This window comes from Paramormyrops kingsleyae, chromosome 3, assembly GCF_048594095.1.
Source record: "Paramormyrops kingsleyae isolate MSU_618 chromosome 3, PKINGS_0.4, whole genome shotgun sequence".
Classification (NCBI taxonomy): domain Eukaryota; kingdom Metazoa; phylum Chordata; class Actinopteri; order Osteoglossiformes; family Mormyridae; genus Paramormyrops; species Paramormyrops kingsleyae.
Genome location: NC_132799.1, coordinates 18,992,115 through 19,011,608, shown reverse-complemented (window position 1 = coordinate 19,011,608; position 19,494 = coordinate 18,992,115). Strand labels below are relative to the sequence as shown.

General features: G+C 44.3%; 1 protein-coding gene across 8 annotated transcripts in view; it reads left to right on the top strand.

The window, feature by feature from the left end:
- The window catches only part of ltbp1 (latent transforming growth factor beta binding protein 1), a 78,997-nt gene extending 59,844 nt beyond the window's left edge, over nt 1–19,153 (top strand). For 5 of the 8 annotated variants that reach the window (XM_023803093.2, XM_023803116.2, XM_023803079.2 and 2 more), the window contains 15 exons: nt 4–126; nt 621–743; nt 1,046–1,171; nt 1,308–1,436; nt 4,219–4,341; nt 4,568–4,699; nt 7,884–8,024; nt 8,910–9,071; nt 9,794–9,880; nt 10,006–10,134; nt 12,123–12,290; nt 12,790–12,960; nt 16,235–16,399; nt 16,925–17,074; nt 18,002–19,153. In XM_023803093.2, coding sequence (XP_023658861.2) covers nt 4–126; nt 621–743; nt 1,046–1,171; nt 1,308–1,436; nt 4,219–4,341; nt 4,568–4,699; nt 7,884–8,024; nt 8,910–9,071; nt 9,794–9,880; nt 10,006–10,134; nt 12,123–12,290; nt 12,790–12,960; nt 16,235–16,399; nt 16,925–17,074; nt 18,002–18,159 — 2,087 coding nt within the window. In that variant the 3' untranslated portion in view covers nt 18,160–19,153. Of the gene's footprint in view, nt 1–3; nt 127–620; nt 744–1,045; nt 1,172–1,307; nt 1,437–4,218; nt 4,342–4,567; nt 4,700–7,883; nt 8,025–8,909; nt 9,072–9,793; nt 9,881–10,005; nt 10,135–12,122; nt 12,291–12,789; nt 12,961–16,234; nt 16,400–16,924; nt 17,075–17,522; nt 17,609–18,001 lie in introns of those variants that run through there. The other 3 variants (XR_002837075.2, XM_023803085.2, XR_002837076.2) reach the window with 3 other exon arrangements.
- Nucleotides 19,154–19,494: the final 341 nt, after the last annotated feature.

The following is a 19,494-nucleotide window of genomic DNA, read 5'->3' as shown; positions in this document are numbered from 1 at the left end:
CAGATATCGACGAGTGCCGGGACCCTAGCATGTGCGCCAATGGCAACTGTGCCAACCTAGAAGGCTACTTCCTGTGTACCTGTCACAGCGGATATGAGTTGACAGTGGATGGCAGAGCATGCACAGGTACCGTTTATGGGGGGCAGGGTTTTAAAAAGCAGTCCCAAAACTGGAGTCACAGATTCAAAGCAAAAGACTCCCAGTAAACTTCACTTTATTCATAAAGCCACAGACTGGAGGTATAGTGACAAACTAAATATGGCACCTTTGGTGCACAGGTTAATGAGCAGGAGCATAACTCACAGTTCAGCACAGTGTCTGTGGTCCCTGCTGTGCCTGTCTCAGGGTCTCAGCCATCTAATGGCCTGCTGGGAGTTATGCTGAATAAAACATACAATTCCACAAATACTGACAGAAGTAGTAAAAACTTAATGACAGTGACATGCAACGCTTTTGCTTTGGGGGTCTCGTACTGTGAGGACTACCCAGTTTGTTTTCATGCTTTTCAATATCTTTTTTGACACCCTTGTGGGTTTTGTGCTTAAGAGTTGCATCGTAGACATGTTCTGGCATGCTTGCTGCCTCCTGCTCATGGCCAAATACTGTTCCTATGGAAACAGACATGGACGAGTGCCAGGATGAGAAGGTATGTGCCATGGGTCACTGCCAAAACACCAAGGGCTCCTTCGTGTGCAGCTGCAGTCCCGGGTTCAAGCTCTCTCCTGCTGGCAACCAGTGTGATGGTAAGGTCTCTGTGGCGAGTGGGTCTTGGTGTCACCAAAGTTTGTGTTAGTGGTATAGTAATGCAGGATTATAGTGATGATAAGTGTCCATTGTTATACAGAAGTTTAGCCTGATCCTAGAGTCAGATACATTCAGGGTTCTAGCCCAGACTCGGCACCGAGACTCGGCTTGTTTTGTTGTATTTTGTGTAGGACTAATCTAAGGAAGGGCAGCCTGTGAAGAGATGCTTACTAGTGATGGGGACTGACCTGTGGAGAGGGGTTATACCTGTAGGGAGGCTAACCTATGAGTACACTTTCAGATGTGGACGAGTGCAAGGAGCTGCTGCAGGCCTGTGGGGGTGTGGCTGACTGCAGGAACAGCCTGGGCTCCTATTTCTGTGTGTGCCCCCCCGGCTTCCATCTGTACAACAGCACCCACTGTGAGGGTGAGGGCATACATCTGCGAGCACATACGTGTGAACACACACATTAATTGTCACACTATACTGTACCTATGCCCACTTGCACCCCTTCAGGCAAGTGCATTTACCTGTGACCCATGAATCTTTTCCACCCCTCTAGACGCAGACGAGTGCGTGGATGACCCAGAGCTGTGTGGTCCTCAAGGCACATGCATGAACAACCAAGGCTCCTTCCTTTGTGTCTGCAATGCTGGCTTTGCGACAGACTTGGACCCCCACACCTGTCAAGGTTTGCCTATACCTCCTTTCCATGGTGATGTTGGACTTGCTGGCTCTTGGCCACAAACCTCCTAGATATGTGAATTCTGTTACTCCAGTGTTGGTGTGTCAGTAAATTATCCTCCTTGGTGTCTGTCGCTGCATTATCCACATGCTGTGAGTGGCCGCCACACATTGGCGGTGCTTGAGACAGAATGCCCTATGTAAATGAGCACTGGTGTCCCTGAGTGCATTATCTGTCCTGCTCTCTCCGGGTCCCTGGCTCTCTGCATAAGGGAGTTTATAACGGGGCTGATGTTTTGGATTTGTCTCTGGAGGGGGAGGGTTATGTTTAATGACTTCCCCATCTGCTCCTTCTGTTTTTCCACCGGGGACCTGGGCCAGGACCCTCCCCTTGTGCCAGGGCTGCTGTAAATGCCCACTCCCGCCACAGAGAAGATGTGCGGAGGAAGTGTTCAGCCAGCTGTCTAGACGCACAGGAAGACAGCCGCTGCTCTCTTTGTGCTAACGTCTCCAATGGCTCGGGCGTGCTGTGGAACCCTGCCGGCCCCTTACCTCTGGGTTTGAGGGAGCTAGATTAACCTTTCCGAGTTGAGGACAGTTAGCTAATTGGCAGTTTTATTCCTGTTATTGACAATATACAGCTATACTGTCTTCTTATAGTCATATGGGTCTGACAAGGAACCCAGATGTGGAAATGTCAGACAAGAATAGCAATGTTTGTTTGTTAATTCAAACGCCAGGGTTTCACCAGCAGGTGGCATAGCAAAATTGGGTTCTGAGCACAGAATACAGAACCATGGCTAACAAAGAAAGAGGGCAGAGATGAGAAATCCCCCATCCAGTTGGATTGTTCAGACCAGACACCACAGGGACTCACAGCAGAGGAGAGTAAAAGCTGACATGTATCAACTCTGGTATCATTTCTGGATGTTTTAGGAAGGGGAATGATAGTTTTGATTCTGTCCTATTTACTCAGAACAGATCACTGTATTGGGGTGGCATGGTGGTGCAGTGGTGGCCTCACACCTTTGGGACCAGGGTTTAAGTTTCCACCATGGCTCCATGTGTGTTGAGTTTGCATGTTCTCCTTGTGTTGGCATGCGGTTTCCTCTGGATACTCTGGTTTCCTCCCACAGTCAAAAAACATGCTGAGGTTAATTGGAGTTACCAAACTGCCCGTAGGTGTGCATGTGGAAGTAAATGGTGTGTAAGTATGCCCTGCGCTGGGTTGGCACCCCATCCTGAGTTACTCCCTACCTTGAGGCTGTAGCCTTCGGAATTGGCTCTGAACCCCCCGTGACCCTGTTACAGAAAATGGATGGATGGTGATCACTGTTTATGTCCTCTTGTCATCGACCCTTTGGTTCAGTCTGGATTGTCTGTCTATACTACAATCCAATCTGATCAGAGGGATCATGGGTTATTTTCTTGTTAGGCTAGCTTCTTTCAAGTCATCAAATTGTTTTGTGAGACGAGAATCGGGTGTCTCTGCTGTTTGCTATTCTGGCTTTGTTTTACATTTTGTCAAAGATGATCGTTGAAGCTAATTAAAATCCTGAGCTGGTTTTCAAATGAAGTGATTTGATGTGGTAAGAGCTGTGATGTGGCGGATTGTAAACAATATATCTTTCTCTGGGTTCAGTTGCTGGTGCTGTCCGGCCTGGTTCAAGTTCTTGGTGAGGGGCTTTGTAAATTATTTTTTGTGATTGGAAATCCTCTATCACCCCTTAACCAGTAAAAGGCCAATCACCAGCTTTTATCCAATGTTTAAAAAAAATGACATTTTTGCTGTGGTTTACATCTTCAGTAATCGGTATCATATACAGCCATGGAAAAAAAGTAAGAGACTACTCCATATTTTTAAACAAATTTGTATTTTTAAATCCTGGTTTAATTGTGGTTCTGTTGGCAAAAGGCTACGCTGAGCAGCAGGTTGCTTCCAGAAACAAAATTTCTAAGAAAGCAGTACACAAGAATAAGGTGAAGCAGGAGACACTGGGAATGACCAAGAGCCAGCCAGGTAAAGGGCAGAAGTGATATTCTAATGCCAGAGATGACGGTTATCTGACAGCTTCTCATGAATCGAAAGATGACATCAAGTGACCTTCAAAACGATTGGAAAACATTAAGTGCAGGTGTGACGTGCACTGCTAGGATAGTTTGTATCAGGCTCCTAGAAGCAGGACTGAGGTCCCATAAAGCAAGAAAGAAGCCCTTCATTAATGAGAAACAGGGAAGAACCAGGCTGCAGTTTGCAAAAAATATGTATTATTCACAGAAGCACACCCATAAATTGAAAAATGAAAAATGAGTGAAACAAAAAATTGTGCTGTGGTCTTTAAAAATTTTTCCAGGGCTGTAGAGCACTCACTGTGAAATCATCATCCATTTTTATTTCATCATATTTTATTTAGTCATTATTTATTTATTATTTTAATTTATTCATTTATTTACTCTAATGAGTTCATGTTAGTGATTTTCTTTTGATAATTTGAAGTAGAATAGCCACTCCTACCCCACCCAAATAGTCTGAGTACTAACTTGTGTCACCACATTGTCACCACATGTTCCTGTGTGTTGCACTATTTAGCCCTGGGGTGCATCAGCTTATCTTCATTGGAGCCCCCCTTTATGGGATGTAAACCCAGAACCTTTAGGTTATTAGTCAATGCAATCTAGACCCATGACCATATGCTGCAGTGTCTGCTCTGCCTTTTAGCTGCACCGGTCTGGCTACAGGGCCGCCACAGAAGGATGTGCTGACCCCTATGGGTTTGTGTGTCTTGCAGATGTGGACGAGTGCTCGGGTGGAATCCGCTGTAGCAGTGGCTCCTGCATCAACACTGAAGGCTCCTACCACTGCCAGTGCGAGCAAGGCTATCGCCTGCAGGTAGACAACAGCACTTGCCTGGGTAAGCTCTAATTCCCAGCATGCTGTGCTCATGCAGGCAATGGCGTTTGCTACTGGACCTGTGTAGTAAAAACCTGTTTAGGTTTTATTTAGATATTTACATATGAGATCAGTATGACATAAATGTACTTTCTCTGGGTAAAAAGCTTCTAGCAGCAGGCCTGGTTCTGGGTTGTGTTGTCTGTTCACTGTGCCATCCAACACCTGACTCCTGTGTTTCCACACAGATGTGGATGAGTGTGAGGAGTTTGGGCAGAATATTTGTGAGGGGTGGCGCTGTGAGAACACTCTGGGCTCGTACCGATGCAGGGCCGACTGCCCCCCAGGCCACCGCCTGGGGCATCATGGAGGCTGTGAGGGTGAGTGCCCCCCCCAACCCACTTCACTGCGTTGCCCATCTCCTGTAAATCGAAATGCCCTTTTGCTGCAATTACGTATCAGCTTCATTAGAACTATGTGGATCACTTCAGAAGCTAGATCCATGATTGCTTGGGTGCGAGAGGCATCAATCCTGACATCGGCTAGTGGTTGAGTGTGAGCTGAGATCACATGATTCGTGGCATCATATGTGGTAAAATAAAAAGTAGGATTTGCCCCCACTGTCCCCAGCTGGCCATCGTTGTTTAGGTGAGTTAAGGTAACGCTGCAGTTCCCATCAGATGGCATTAGATGGCATCTACCCCACTGGCTTAATGAGCTGAGCTTCTGTCTGGCTCCCTGGTAGTGATAGTCAGATAAATTACAAATAAATATAACAAATTACCCTTGGCACTTTAAGAAAATGCCATTGTAATGTTGCCTTTTTAATTGCCTGATTTCTCCACTTGTTTTATACTGAATTATTAATAAGTACAGAAAAACATGTTGATAGGGGACTTGGATCACACCCAAAACATGCTACCCTAAGTTAGGTTTAGCTGCGATCCTGTTACTGTACTGCTTCCATAATCCACACATATCCAGAGCAGCTCAGCCTTCCAAAAACCTCCATTAGTCTACTAGGAAAACTGCAGTTTCCATGAGGTCTGGCTCTCCATGTTCGCTGGTGGTGGCCCAGCTGCTGGCCTCCAACATGCCATGTGCTTTCCATCCTCTGTGGTGCCTTGTGAGTAAAAAAGTAATGCCAGATAGCTGGAGGCTGTAATGACATACAACCTGACCCACCATCAGCACTGCAGCCTTGTAGCATCTGCATCTGCTTTGTAGAGTCTGTGCAATGAAATGCTGTGTTATTTAGTATCTCCAAGGAGGCTGCTTCCTGTTGCATGGCCTTGACGCTGGCCTGGGGCTTTCTGAACTAACCCTTTTCCACTGGAAAATTTGTGGAAAAGCACAGAAGAAAGATGATTCTGTCTTGTTCAACAGCCTGAAGATACCTTTTGTGCAAGCAGCCGGTGGGCCAGTTAGCCTTGTTCTTGACCGAACCTACATCGGGTGCTTGAATCTTTGTTCAAATTAATGTGACGCAGCCTTGTTCTTGTGCTAAGATTTCCATTTGCTCTTGAGCCACTCCACCTTAGAGTAAGTTTGGTTTACCGTGCATCGTGGCTTTAAAAAGCACCCCGAGGACCATTATAGCACAGAAAACATCATGAGAACACGGCTGGTGCTTTTTTTTCCTCATGGCGGTCCTCTGTCCCTCCACCTGGAAAATAAACAGACACACAGAGCACACTCACATTTATGAGTACTTGAGGAATCAACAGGGGAGCAGATACAAGCATCCTATGCACATAAACAGCAAAAAAGAAACGGAGAAAGAAAATCTGTCAGGCTTCCACCTCACACTCACCACACTGATAGTACCAGCATACCCCCCTCCCCCCTTCTCCAAACACCCGTGTGAGGAGCTGAATCCATTCCCAGACAATGATTGATGCCACCATTTATTGTCATTCCATTTAAAGCCTGTTGGGGGGGGGGGTTAATGTTTTAAACATAACCCCAGTGTCTGTTGCGCTCTTCTGCCCCATGATTGTTTCTGAGTGGTGCGACACGAAGCCAATAGATCACAGCACTTTATCTGGGCTGAAGCAGACTGAAGATTCAGAGCCGCCAGCAGATATCTCTGTAGGCTTCCTGCTACAACTGGCCCATGTCTCTCAAAGATTACTGACACACAGGTAAAACCTCAACATGCTCCATCTGGCGTGGTCAATGGCCCCTTTCAGAAGATATCAGCTGTAGCCTGAAATGAGGAAACACAAGCAAGAAAGGCCTGGAGCTGTTTGTCTTGTAGTTTCTGTGGACAGGGCTTCCATCTTTTCCAGTTTCCTTTTTCAAGAAGGCAGGCCACAGTAGCCAGCAGGTCCTACAGTATGTGTGTGATCCTTCTGGAGCCGACTGAACTCCACCACTTCCGTCTTATTTGGTAAACCTGCTTGCAAGCCTCAGCTCAACCATGTTTCTCCCTTCATAGAATGAGCCTGTCCCAAGCCCTGCCCAGTTTTACACAGCCCCAGCAAACTCCAGCCACCTCCAGAACCACAGCCAGATCTTCACCTTGTGTCATACAACCTCTCCAGGCACATCTGACCTTGCTTTGCTGCATCACCCGGCTTCTCAGATCTGCTACAGATGTTCTAGAGATGTTCAGTTCTTTTGTTCGACTTCATGCTAGGGAGCTTTTTGTGGTTCTGGCCCACTTAGGGTTGTTACACGGTTCTGATATTTTTAATATCAGTACATGTATGTAAGTGTTTGTTCAGCTGAGATTACTAATGTGTCAACTCTGAAATAAGATTTGGTATGCCCCCGCAACCCAACGGCACCCTCTGTCTGTATAAGACTTCCATTCTCATGACGGTGTGAAATCTGTCGATTTACCGAATCATGATGCCTATGGTTGCACAGTAAGACGCCACTTACCAGCAAGCAAAAGGTTTTCTTCTCAGACAGGAGACATGGTTCCTGGGCTGGACACCGAGCTGAGTTTTGATACAATCAGTGCTCTGAGACGGCAAGGCTCGGTGCCAAGGAATCTGGACAGCTTCTGGCTAATAAAACCAGAGGCGGCCTGGCCATATCCAGTGATTTATGGGTGTTCAGCTACCACCTCATCAAGGCTTTGGGGTCTCGCTTCTTTTTTTTCCCCTCTGGATGAGTAGTAACGTGGTGTCGCTACAGCACTTTGACACTCCTTTGCTGGCGCATAAAACCATTCCATGCCTCTCCTGGGAAACATGCCGGGTGGCTGCTACGTGTGTTGTTTTCATGGTTCAGAGACGATAAGGAATTACGACCTTGGAGCTTTTACACAGCCTGAGAAGGGTGTGGGGTGGGGCTGTGCTTGTTTATGGCTGCTAGAGCAAAGCCTTCTATTCAGAGCCTTCATCTACCATCAGCATGTCCCTAATTTCACATTCAGACTTTTGGTCTTGAGTAGGGATTTGAAACCTTGAGCATTAAGGTAGCAATGAGCTAACAACCAAATTGCGTGCTCTAAATCTGGACAAGATTCCCCTCGGCTCTTGAGTGATGGTGCATTGGTGATGAATAATAATGTGCAACGGGCTGCATGCTTCCCTGTTGCTGCCTTCACAGATGTGAACGAGTGTGAACTGTTCAGCGGGCTGTGTGGCGAGGCAGTCTGCAACAACCTGGAGGGGTCCTTCCAGTGCGTGTGCCCCAAAGAGAATCAGGAGTACGACCAGATGACAGCAAAGTGCAGGCCTGCCCCCGCAGGTACGTGCCCCTTCTGACTGCATGCCATGATGTCATGAGATGGGGATGTTAGCTGTGGGGCCAAAGAAGACCCAGAGCAATCCTGCATGCTATCCTGATGGGAAGCAGTGTGGGAAGCAAGCACCAACATTGGCCCCCCAGGGAGGAATTTTGCTTGTGCATTATTTTTAGGTTGCACAAACATTTCCAGACAGCCTAGTCTCCTGTGATTTCAGCCAAAGAAAATGTATAAATTGATTTTGCTGTTAAGAAATGGGCAGGTGTGAGCTTTGCTCGTCAGACAAATTGTGTAGTACTGCCCCCTACAGGTCCATAATGTAGTTGATTAGTAAGACAACAAATTATTAGTGACACTGGGCATGCTCAGGTGTGGGATTTTTTTTAAAGGAAAGACTGTGTCCAAATGTTAGCAAAGTTTAGGTGTTCCTCCAAAAGGGGCAGTTGCAGACGAATCATGGCTGATCTGTAATTATCAAGAGAGATTTATGGTGTAGAGAACACAATCTGACCTAAGAAATGGGGTGTGGTGGTACCTTAAGTCTCCAGGTATATAATTAACCAGATGTTTTCCCTTAAGCCACAGGCTGATTCCATTTATCTCACTTGCATTCATAGTGCCCTTCAGCTGGAGTTGTGACTGACACAGATCACTGATCATGTGAATTGGCAGGCACCAGCCTTTTTAGATAGTTCCAGTAGCCTTAGTTATCCTGGCTGCTTTATGGAATTCTTATACTGACCTGTTGGGGCTCATTACATACTGAAACATATTCTGACTGGCTATTCCTGAAGCCACTATAAGTGTGTAGGAAATCCTTAGGTAGTCCAGAGTGAGGCACTGTGGATGTTCTCTGACTGTCTGCCTGCCTGCTGCCGGATCTCTAGCCACCTCAGTGGAGCGCAAAGAGTGCTACTATAACCTGAACGACGAGAAACTCTGTGACAATGTGCTGGCCAGCAGCGTGACCCTGGAGGAGTGCTGCTGTACGCTGGGGGCCGGCTGGGGGGACAACTGTGAGGTGCACCCCTGCCCTGTGGAGGGCACCGGTGAGTCTCTCACCCCCCCACCTCATCTATGTGACTCTATCTGGCCAAGCATCACATTATCTTATTATGTATGGAGTAATTTGTTGCTAATAAGCCAGACATGGTTATATGACCCACGGAATGCATCTAAACTGTCCACTTGTCCTTTTGCTTTCAAAAAACTCAGATATAACAATTTGTTTTAAAAAATTGATATAATTCAGGTTTTATTTTAAAAAGTGCATTAAATAATTAGTAGGTATTTTTTCATGATTGCTCATCACTATACTCTTAATGATACTTCAAGTTACGCAGGCACGGTTGCCCCCACCCCCGGTTCTGTGGTCCATGCTTGGACTCCTTAATTTACTGAATGTAAAGTAAGGGAATCTAGGTATTTGAAATCAACAAGGCTTTAACACAGCAGAACATGTAAATGAGTATACTGTGAGAAACTTCAGGAAGTATGGAATGAACATTTTATTCTCTCTAATCTCCTCTGAGTTTCAGCCCAGCTGGTTTAAATAGTGGGCTAATAAGTTTTGTTAATATAGTCCAGATAGGCATCATTAAGCAGGAAATTCCCTCGAAACTGCATGAAAATGGCCAGTCCTTGCATTTAGCAGCTCCACGGCCTGATGTTTTTATCTGGAATTGTTTTGATGACACCATTTAGTGAGGTTTCACCCATGAGCAAAGCAACCTGCCCCTTGTGGTTTAATATGGTTTTCCATCCTCAACAGACCAGTTTAAGTGGATGTGTCCAGGTGGGAAAGGAAGTGTCCCCACCAGTAACGTGGCTGGAGCAGGGACATCACCCAGCTACAGAGGTAGGCAGGGACCCCACAAGGCAACCGCCTAAATGTTTCAGAAATAACCAGGAGAATATTACCCACATGATTTACTATAAAACATAAATATAGTAAGCTAAGGGGTAGCCTCTTGTGTCTGCCAGACGCTGACGAGTGCGCCCTGTTCAGCCAGGAGGTCTGCAAGGGCGGCTTCTGTCTGAACACGCCGCTGGGTTATGAGTGCTACTGCAAGCAGGGCCTCTTCTACGACGACGTCAAGCTGCAGTGTCTCGGTGAGTCGCATTCCGGATCACGTCAGGCATCTGTTGCTGCTGGCCCATCATCGCTCAGCCAGCGCCAATTGTAGAACTGCCCTGGCAGCCTATTTCTGAGGTTCAACCAGTCTGGATTGGCTATCCCCTGAGTCTGGGGAGGTGGGGTGCGAGATGTGGGGCGCCATGACGTGTCTCTGACCACAGACCTGGGGCTAGGTGGATACAGGAGCCAGAGCTGCTCCGGCAGGATGCCGTAGGGTGGTTGGGGGGGAGGGGGGAGGGCTGGTCGGTGGCCACAGTCCTACTGCATGTGCGCTGTGGGCTTGGAGCATGCAGAAAACCGCTGACCATGGGTCAGACGCGGAGGTGAATGTTTTTCTAGGTCTGGAATGCTGAATTGCTTTGGATATCACAGCCGGCCCTGTGTGCCGTAGAGATGCACCTGGCCAAAATCCGAGAAGCTCTGTCTGCACGCTGCATGATGCGTTTAACTTTGAAAGCCATGTAGGCATAGTTGAAAATTAATTCATACAAATCCCTGGACCCCCTTAAATGGGTGGAGACCTCAACCCCTGCAAAGCTCAGCCCAAAGTTCTGCATAAGAGTGACATTTTTGGTGGGACAGAAACCCCCAGCATTCATATATGTTTTGATTTTGTATAGCACCGTTTCCATGGCTGGGTTAGCCCTTGCAACCCTATCCATTTTTAAGCTTTTTTCTGTCCCTTTGATTATAGGCTTATTACATTGTATGTACATGATTCAGCCATATATGCTTTATGGTTACATTCTGGGCTTCTTAAACATGTCATAATTTGATGTGTAAATGCCAACATAGTCTTGATATCCTTTTTATGAGGAAAAACTGCTTGCGCTTATTGAAATTTCTCCATATTTAATCTTATCTAATATAAAGACTACAAACATCTTATCAATGTTGAGATTAGAGTCTCAGTGGCTTAGTATTGTGAAGGAATACATGGTTAGTGCCAGGCAGAAATGAATATCTGACTTTGTATTCATTTGGTAACTTGTTGAAGTTATCTGATAGACAGCAATGCATGGTTTTATATATATATATTTAGTACTTTATAACATCTGAATGAAATTGAAATAGAAAAGCGTTCTTTAGTTTATGATCCACTGGATAAACATTCAGTCTAATGCTGAATGTTTAACATTTTTCCACCTATATACACTATGATATAGTGAAATCTGAGAATGAAACTTTTAGTCTGAAACAACAAATCAACACTGTAGCACGTCATTGTGTTTGCATGTGGGAGGTGTTCCACTTACACAATGGGTGGTGCATTCTATGTGAACTGTTTTGTGGGAGCTCAACATCAAACATACACGTGCAAACTTTTGTGAATAAATATTACGAAAATATCAAGTAATTCTCTTCCTAATAAATAGATTGCTGGATTTTGTTATTATTTCTAGTAGAAGTCCAGCCAATTTTTGAGTGTTTTTCTATCCCTTTATTTCTAGGTTTATAATAAATAAATTATAAAACAAATATTTTCCCCCAGAAGAGTAGTACATGGATCAGTGTGGAAGTAAATATGCACTTTGTTTTCCATCTAATGTGAATAATATTGATGTCCTATGGATTAATTGGGGTACGTTTTGGTGGAAAATATTTAAAATATATGCCTTGTTACGTGTGCACAGGATTACTCTGGGATACATTAGTGCACTACATTGCAACCTGGATGACCGGACTCTCAGTCCTCTCAATTCCAGCGATATGCAATTCATGTCTGTGCGTTATGCCTATCCAGAGTTACAAGCCTGAGATTAATAGGTGCGAAAATCAAAGCATTTTGCATTTGTCGGGTTCTATGAGTTAGGGTTAGACTCATTAGAGCAATGGGCAGATAGGACATAGCACTGGGGTAGTTTTCCTTTCGGACCAAGGCATCAATTTTAGGATGTTGCTCTTGGTTTCTGATCTGGTTCTTGAATCCAAAAATATGTAACACCCCTGCGCCCTTCTGTAGACATCGATGAGTGCCTGGACACAGAACTCTGTATGGGAGGCAAGTGTATCAACATGCCGGGCTCATTCATGTGCTTCTGCCTGCCCCCCCTGGAGCTGGACCACACCCAACAGCGCTGCGTGTCCTCGTCCCCTCTCACATCTCGGCCCCCCACCGTGGCTCATCACGGTACGTACATTATGTGGCAATTCCCAAACTTACAGAAAGGAGTGGTCAAGAGCAGATGATGATCTCTTTGGATGTTTGAATCAAAAACACGGAATTTAAATACAGCATATCCTACACCTACCCAAAAGAATTACGATGATAGAAGAACTCAGTATGGTCATAGTTTTGAACAAAAAGTGTCTGTAGTAATGAGTGTGTGTGTGTGGATTGTGTTTATATTGCATTATCCTCCAGCATGTACTAAAAACCAGTTATTTTGATGTTGTAGGGACCATTTTTCAGGTCCCCACAAAGATCTGTGAATGCAATAAAAAAAAAACGAAAAATGCCTCGTATTTTGTTTGGTTACTTATGGTTAAGGCTAAGGCTGGGTAGGGGTTACGGACATTGGGATCAGAGTTTTCCCCATGGAAATGAATGGAGAGTCCCCACAAAGATATAATTACAAATCTGTGTGTGTGTGTCTGTATCTGTGTGTATCTCTGTTTCCATACTCCAGAGTCACCAGAGATGGGGGAGATCTTCCAGAGCATCTGCTGGCAAAAAGTGACCCGGACACTGACCTGTGGCGGCCCCATGCTGGACAGGCCAACCACCTACACTGAGTGCTGCTGCTTATACGGCGAGGCCTGGGGCATGGAGTGTGCACTCTGCCCCCGGGTGGACACTGGTATGGCTTCACATCCCCCCCCCTGTCCCACTGTTCTTCTGGAATGTCCTCTTTCAGGTGACTGTGTAAAACCTTACAGTACAGAACACTTGTGAACTCTGTCAAAGGGACACTGTGGGCTCCATTTAACTAATGTTTAATTAGCTTCATAATTTAATGTTTTATATTTTCAGCATATCTTCAGAGGTTCTTTGAAGAGCAGTCAGTGTTTCTCAGGACTTTCAGAGTTCCACATTGTCCAACCGGCCAAGAGGTTGCAGATTTTCACATGGTCACTGATAACCACCCCATTGAGCCCTGAGGCTGACCTTGCCCATTGTTCACACAAAGAAGTACAGTGGTACCTCAGTTCTTGAACTCATTAGAACTCGAATTTCTTCAAATTTGAATCAACCAGTTCGAAAAAAATTTACCGAGAGCTCGATCTAAATCTCAGAAGTCAAACCGTGAACGCCGACCTAAGATAACTTGGATGCGCGGGGAAATGAGTCACGAGGCACGTCTCTCAGCGGAAATAAAGGGTAAAGCTTCAGTCTCATCCTCGCATTCGCTGTACGTGATAGCACCGTGCATATTTACACTAACTGAATACATATATTTAGACAGTAAAAATACATTTAGACAAAGATAGACAGTAACAATAACAATAGTAATTATTATTATATAATAAAATACATTTAAAAATAAAGATTTCTTATTCATTATTTTAATATTAATAATAAACCATTAATACGTTTAATTATAATAATATTGTTGTGCCTAGCGGGGACGGAACGGAGACAAAGGCGCAGACGTCAGGGTATCGGGGAATACGGGGTTTAACTACAGGTAAGGCAGGCAAAACGCAGACGGACAATACAGTGACCGGACTGGGGAAACAAACTGAAACGCGGACGAAATACAGAGGGCTAATGAAAACAACTAGAAACAACTGATCACACGGGGATTCCACACAGGGTTAACGAGGGGGCGTGGCACACGGAAGGAGCAGACGATCTGGGCACGATACATTGTTTGGATACATTTATTTTCTTACTTTACAAATTACCATTTTGATAAATGTGCTTAGATGTGTTTAGTACAGTATATGCTCTTCTTGTTTTATCTGGTCCATTTTGTGTTTAAATGCTAAAAAAACATATTTAAGTGTAATTTTTTTGCGGCCGGGAACCAATTAATTGGTTTTCCATTATTTCTTATGAGGAAAATTCCATCACAACTCAAACTTTTTAGGATTCGATCCGGAGTTCTGAACGGATTAAATTCGAGTTCTGAGGTACCACTGTACTTTGACATTGACCTGTGGAACAGGCAGAGTTTAGGCCTTCACGGTTACAAGTTTTGTCCAGTGAGAGCATGAGTTAAGATTGATTAGTGAGCCCTGCTATCTGCCCGTTCTTTGGTCTGCTAATGCACAGGTCTTCATGATCACGACCGGTCTGGTGCACTTCCTGTGCAGATGGCCTTGTGGGAAGAAGAACTATAAGCAGGCAGGGGTTAGCAACGCTGAGAACCAATCCCAGACCAATCCCGGCTAACAGGCTGTACTTCATGTCTCTTACTGTATATAGCCTTAGAGCGAAGGTCATCGTGCCTTTTTTAGGCGTCACTTTTAACAAGTGACTGGAACCCACTACATCATCATTCCTTTTCAGAGACTGAATTACGCAAATTCTGGTCCAAGTCAAAGAAGTTTCTGGTGTCATGTTTATTTGTCCTGCAGGCCTCTTGACGTGCGGCTTTGTGCCTAATGAGTTATTGACTTCTCAGTATCGGTAAAGTTAAAATATGACTCCATTGATGCTGAGCAGTTTTCTAGTTGTGCCCCACAGGCATATGATTCAGGTCTTTCACCCATATCAGTGTAGGAATTTTTTAAAAATATTTGGAGGGCAACCTTTCCCCCCACTGTTGGGGTACTTACAAATTTTTGCGGGCACTTTTTAAAAATAGTAATTAATGCATAAAGTTTCTGTTTTTAAGGTGAAATGAGCACAGATTAAATTGCATACAGTAATCACCACTTTGTGCAATTGCTATTCCAAAGAATATATGTGTATAGAACACTATCTGCATGTGAAAGAAAGCACAACACAAAAGGCTTTTAGGTTTTTATTTAGCTCTTAATAATATACTGTATGTATATGTGTATATGACATTAATTTCTAGATATAGTGAAAACCTTATCACAGTCTTTCAAATGAAATAGTTTGTTGGGTGGCATAGTAGTATAGCAGTCAGCACTGTTGTCTTGCATCCCTGGGACCAGGGTTCAAGTCTCTGCTGTGGCTTCATGTGTGTGGAGTTTGCATGTGTTGTTGAGGGGTTTTCCCTGAGTACTGCAGTTCCCCCCCCCCCACAGTCTAAAAAGATACTGAAGTTGATTGGAATTACCAAAATTGTAGGTTTTCTCTGGGTACTCCAGTTCCCCCCCCTCCCCCACAGTCTAAAAGGGGCCTATTAAAATCAGGGTCTGAGCACCGCTGATTTAATAGCCCTCCTTTACCTGTGAATGGGGTGTGAAGCCTCTGTGGCCAACCTGGAGCAGCACTCTGCTCTACTCTAAAAACATGCTCAGGTTCATTGCCCATAGGTGTGAATGGTGTGAGTGTGCCCTGTGATGTGTTGTTCACTGCCTTGTGCCTGTAGCCACCAGAATAGGCTCTGGACCTATTAAAGGTCTATTAAAAATATTTCACAAAAATAAAAGGCAGTTTTACACAACACTGCCTTTTATATACAACTGTAAATGCACACTGGGCTGTTCAACAAAATAAAACAAATATTGAAATTATGATATTTTTAACCTGTGGCAATGTTTTAAAATAAAATTAAACAACTACCAATTATTCTTTGTCTCCTTCAACTACCCCGTGAGACACTTACTGAATGGTTTGATTTTAGCCGTGAATTCTGGGAGTCTGTGCAACATCCTGAGCAACTTCATGGCTATCCTGACCATGGGTAATGACAGACAATAGCAGAGACTGCCTGTTTTGTTTTTGGATGAATGCTTTTATTAAAAGATAAAATTGGCCTCTACCAGGTATCATAACAGTGTTACACAGTACAATGTAGTAATATATTACATAGAATTATGTACGTATGTAGTGTGAACAACGGCGCTGTTTGTATGAAGTTGTGTCTTTTCTTTTTTGGGGCATTTTAGGGGCATTTTTGCCCTTTGTCCCTGTTAATTTCTGACGCTGCCCCATATCCAGCAGCAGCACCCCTGCCCCACAGTACTTACGCCTTCTGTTGTTGTCTCTTCCAGAGGATTATGCCACCATGTGTAACTTGCCCTATCCTGGAGTTCAGCGCCCGTACGGCCGGGACGCACTAACTGCCGGTGACGTGGACTATTATGAAGCTGGTCCAGACTTCGCCCCAGGAGCCCAGAGCCCCAGTCCCATCCGCTTCTATGAAGACAAGGAGGAAGGTACGCGGGCCTCGCCTGGCAGTCCTAGTTAACCGTTTAACAGCAGCCTGAGGAGGAAGAATAATTAGGGCCTGAAACAAAGCTCGCAGCTGCCATCTGGTGGCCACAAGTTTAATATTAAATTATCAGTGTTCTTTAATGACATCCTGTACCGTAAGTTCTCCAATTACAGTGTAGAAGAAAATAAGCAGGTAATAGAACTCAGTATGAACATTGTTCCTGACAAACCTGACATTATTCATTTTTTCATCATGGAAAAAATCATGTTAAAATTAAAGTTATGTTTTTGAGTTATTACTAGTTTGATTATGAAGGTATAATTATGGTGTTTAAAATGAATAGAGATAATTAGTGTATATGTCGGTTTCACATACATATCTGCCCTGAGGTGAGAATTGTCTTCATGATTGAATGAATGACAGAAACATCAAAAAGTCCTCTCTTCTTCTGCATTGGCCTTCAATCTTGTCTCCCTCCACCCTTCCTCCTTCACCCTGCCCACTCTCCCCCACCCCCCACCCATAGCAGGCCAGAGACCTTTTGAGGGCCTACGAGCCGAGGAGTGCGGGGTGCTTGACGGCTGTGAGAACGGCCGCTGCGTGCGGGTACAGGATGGCTATACCTGCGACTGCTTCGACGGCTACACCCTGGACATGTCGCACATGGCCTGTATTGGTGAGCTCCTCTGGGTAAGGGCAGGGTGGGCACAGGTTGCTGGAGGGTAACTTTGCGGGTGGCTCCTAAAAGGGGTAAATTCTAGGGGGGTTCTGATAGATACAGCTCATTTTTCTTGACATTAAATGGACAGTGTCAGCTGGTCATATGTTATCCTTACTAAGGTTGTATTATCCTCCTAAAGTTACATTGGTGGTTCAGTGCAAAAAAGCACCCATATGTACAATATATAATACATATATACACACACACGCATACACACGCAATGTCCATGTTCTACGATTGAAGGATGTGGGGTAGAGGTGTTTTTCTTGCACAATTAAACACTGTCTATCCTAATAGTTGAAAAAAGAAAGAGCAAACCACACTGGCATACGTAGAATGCGTCACACTAATGTGTTTGAAGGACATCGCTATTCAATTTGCATGATTCTCCCCATGTTACCAGAGGAGGCCAGTCAGTAGTCATGGCGATTAGAAGGAGGGGGGATCCCTGGCCGTTCCACCTTTGCCAGGACTTATACATCCTGCAATGTAGGTTTTAAAACTTCTTTTTAAGAAAAGACTGCATTTGCTCTCCATTTAGCCTGATAGCCATTTCCCACAGAAGGGCTAGGTTTATTGAGTACCTCGCACTGAGAAAAGAATGGTGCTCTCATCTGAGATTTTATTGATTTCCCTGCATTCCAATAAGTAGTGGGAGCTTGGTCATTGATTAACAGACTTTTATCAGAAGGTGAAGGCTTTCATTCGTCAGGTAGTTGGGGGCAGAATGGCATCTTTTAGGTGCAAGTGCAGTTTCTTCACCACTATTCCTCCTGGGAAGTTTCAGTATTTCGCAGCAAGAATGTGAAATGGGTTCTCTTGTTGTCAATCCATTCAGCATGGCCCCGCCCTCGATGTCATGACACTTTCATCTTCTCACAGATGTAAACGAGTGCTCTGAGCTCAACTCACGAATGGTGCTGTGCAAGAACGGCAAGTGCATCAACACACAGGGGTCCTACAAGTGTGTGTGCCTGCCAGGGTTCGTGCCCTCAGCACGCCCCAACTACTGTGTGGCCATCGAGAAGGTGACAGAGTGACCCAGGCTGCCCACAGGGGGCGACACAAGAACACAAACATTAAACAAAAACACTTATTTAATCTAAGCCCATATACTCTGCACTGTATAAAGTAAACTTAATGAAACAAAAATAATCTTACTTGAGATGAAGATGAAATTTAACCTACTATGAGGCATCTGTATGGAGAAGTGAAACACAGAATTGTATAAATATGTGTTGTTGTTTTTTTCATTTGAAGTTAAGCGCATGAGGGGAACACTTGTGCTCCCTCAGTATTGATAAACCATATGGACTTTTGCTGGGTGCTGGAGGATAATGTTTTTGATTCCTGCCCAGTCAAAACACATTTAGTGTGGGTATTTTATTAAGTGAAGAGGCTAGCTGACCAGCGCTTTCCCTACCACGATCTCCCAGCTCTCCCTCTATCTCCTGCTCCGCCCGCTCTTTAGTTGCTATAATGGACTGTCCGCTTGCGAACGGGTCGACATACCTAAACTTGAGCTTTGCGGCCTCTCAACAAGAAACACACACAGTATGTACAGTACTGTAATAGAATGTTGATGTAAATTCTTTGAAATAAGCTTTTTTTTCAAGGCATTTTTATACTGTTAAAAATAAAAAACACAAAACCGTACTTTTCTGTGTCTCAGACATTTGACAATGGCAGATTACTTTATGGTGTGTATTTTACTTTATTTTTTTGCCTGCCCTGTGGAGCAGCCACTTATGCACCCACCGTCCCTCCCACACACACACACACACACACACACAGATTATATACATGCATATATATATACACATAATTTTTCTATCCTCTCTTTTTCTAGGTTTAATGAAAAAATACAGTGCTCCATTTTATGATGCTGCTAGACAAAAGCTGAGTGTTGTACATTTAGACTTAATAAAACCGGTTTTATGTGTTGTAATTTGTACATGGAATCAGCTTTGTATGAATACTCTTTCATAATACTATGTATATTAAACCCCTTTAAATAAACTATTTGGTAAACTATTTAGTCGTGTTTTACTGGGCTTTCACCTGGTGGAATGTTAATTCTAGAAGGACTGTTCCTGAAAAGATACAGGAAGTGGTCATGAAAGGTAAGAAGTTATTCTGTCAATTTAGTGCAGAAAAGTAGATATTTAGGCACCCAGAGCAAATGTGTAATAGTCTATGTTATGAGCCATATTTGGATTTTTGTTTTTTTGTTTTACTTTAAACTTTTGACATCACTGAATATCTGAGTTGCCTTTTAACATCTTGTGATATTAATAATGAATCAAAACTAGAAATTGTGAAAAATTATAGTAATGTATGTATGGTTCTATGAATTCCTCCTGACTGCCTGAGGT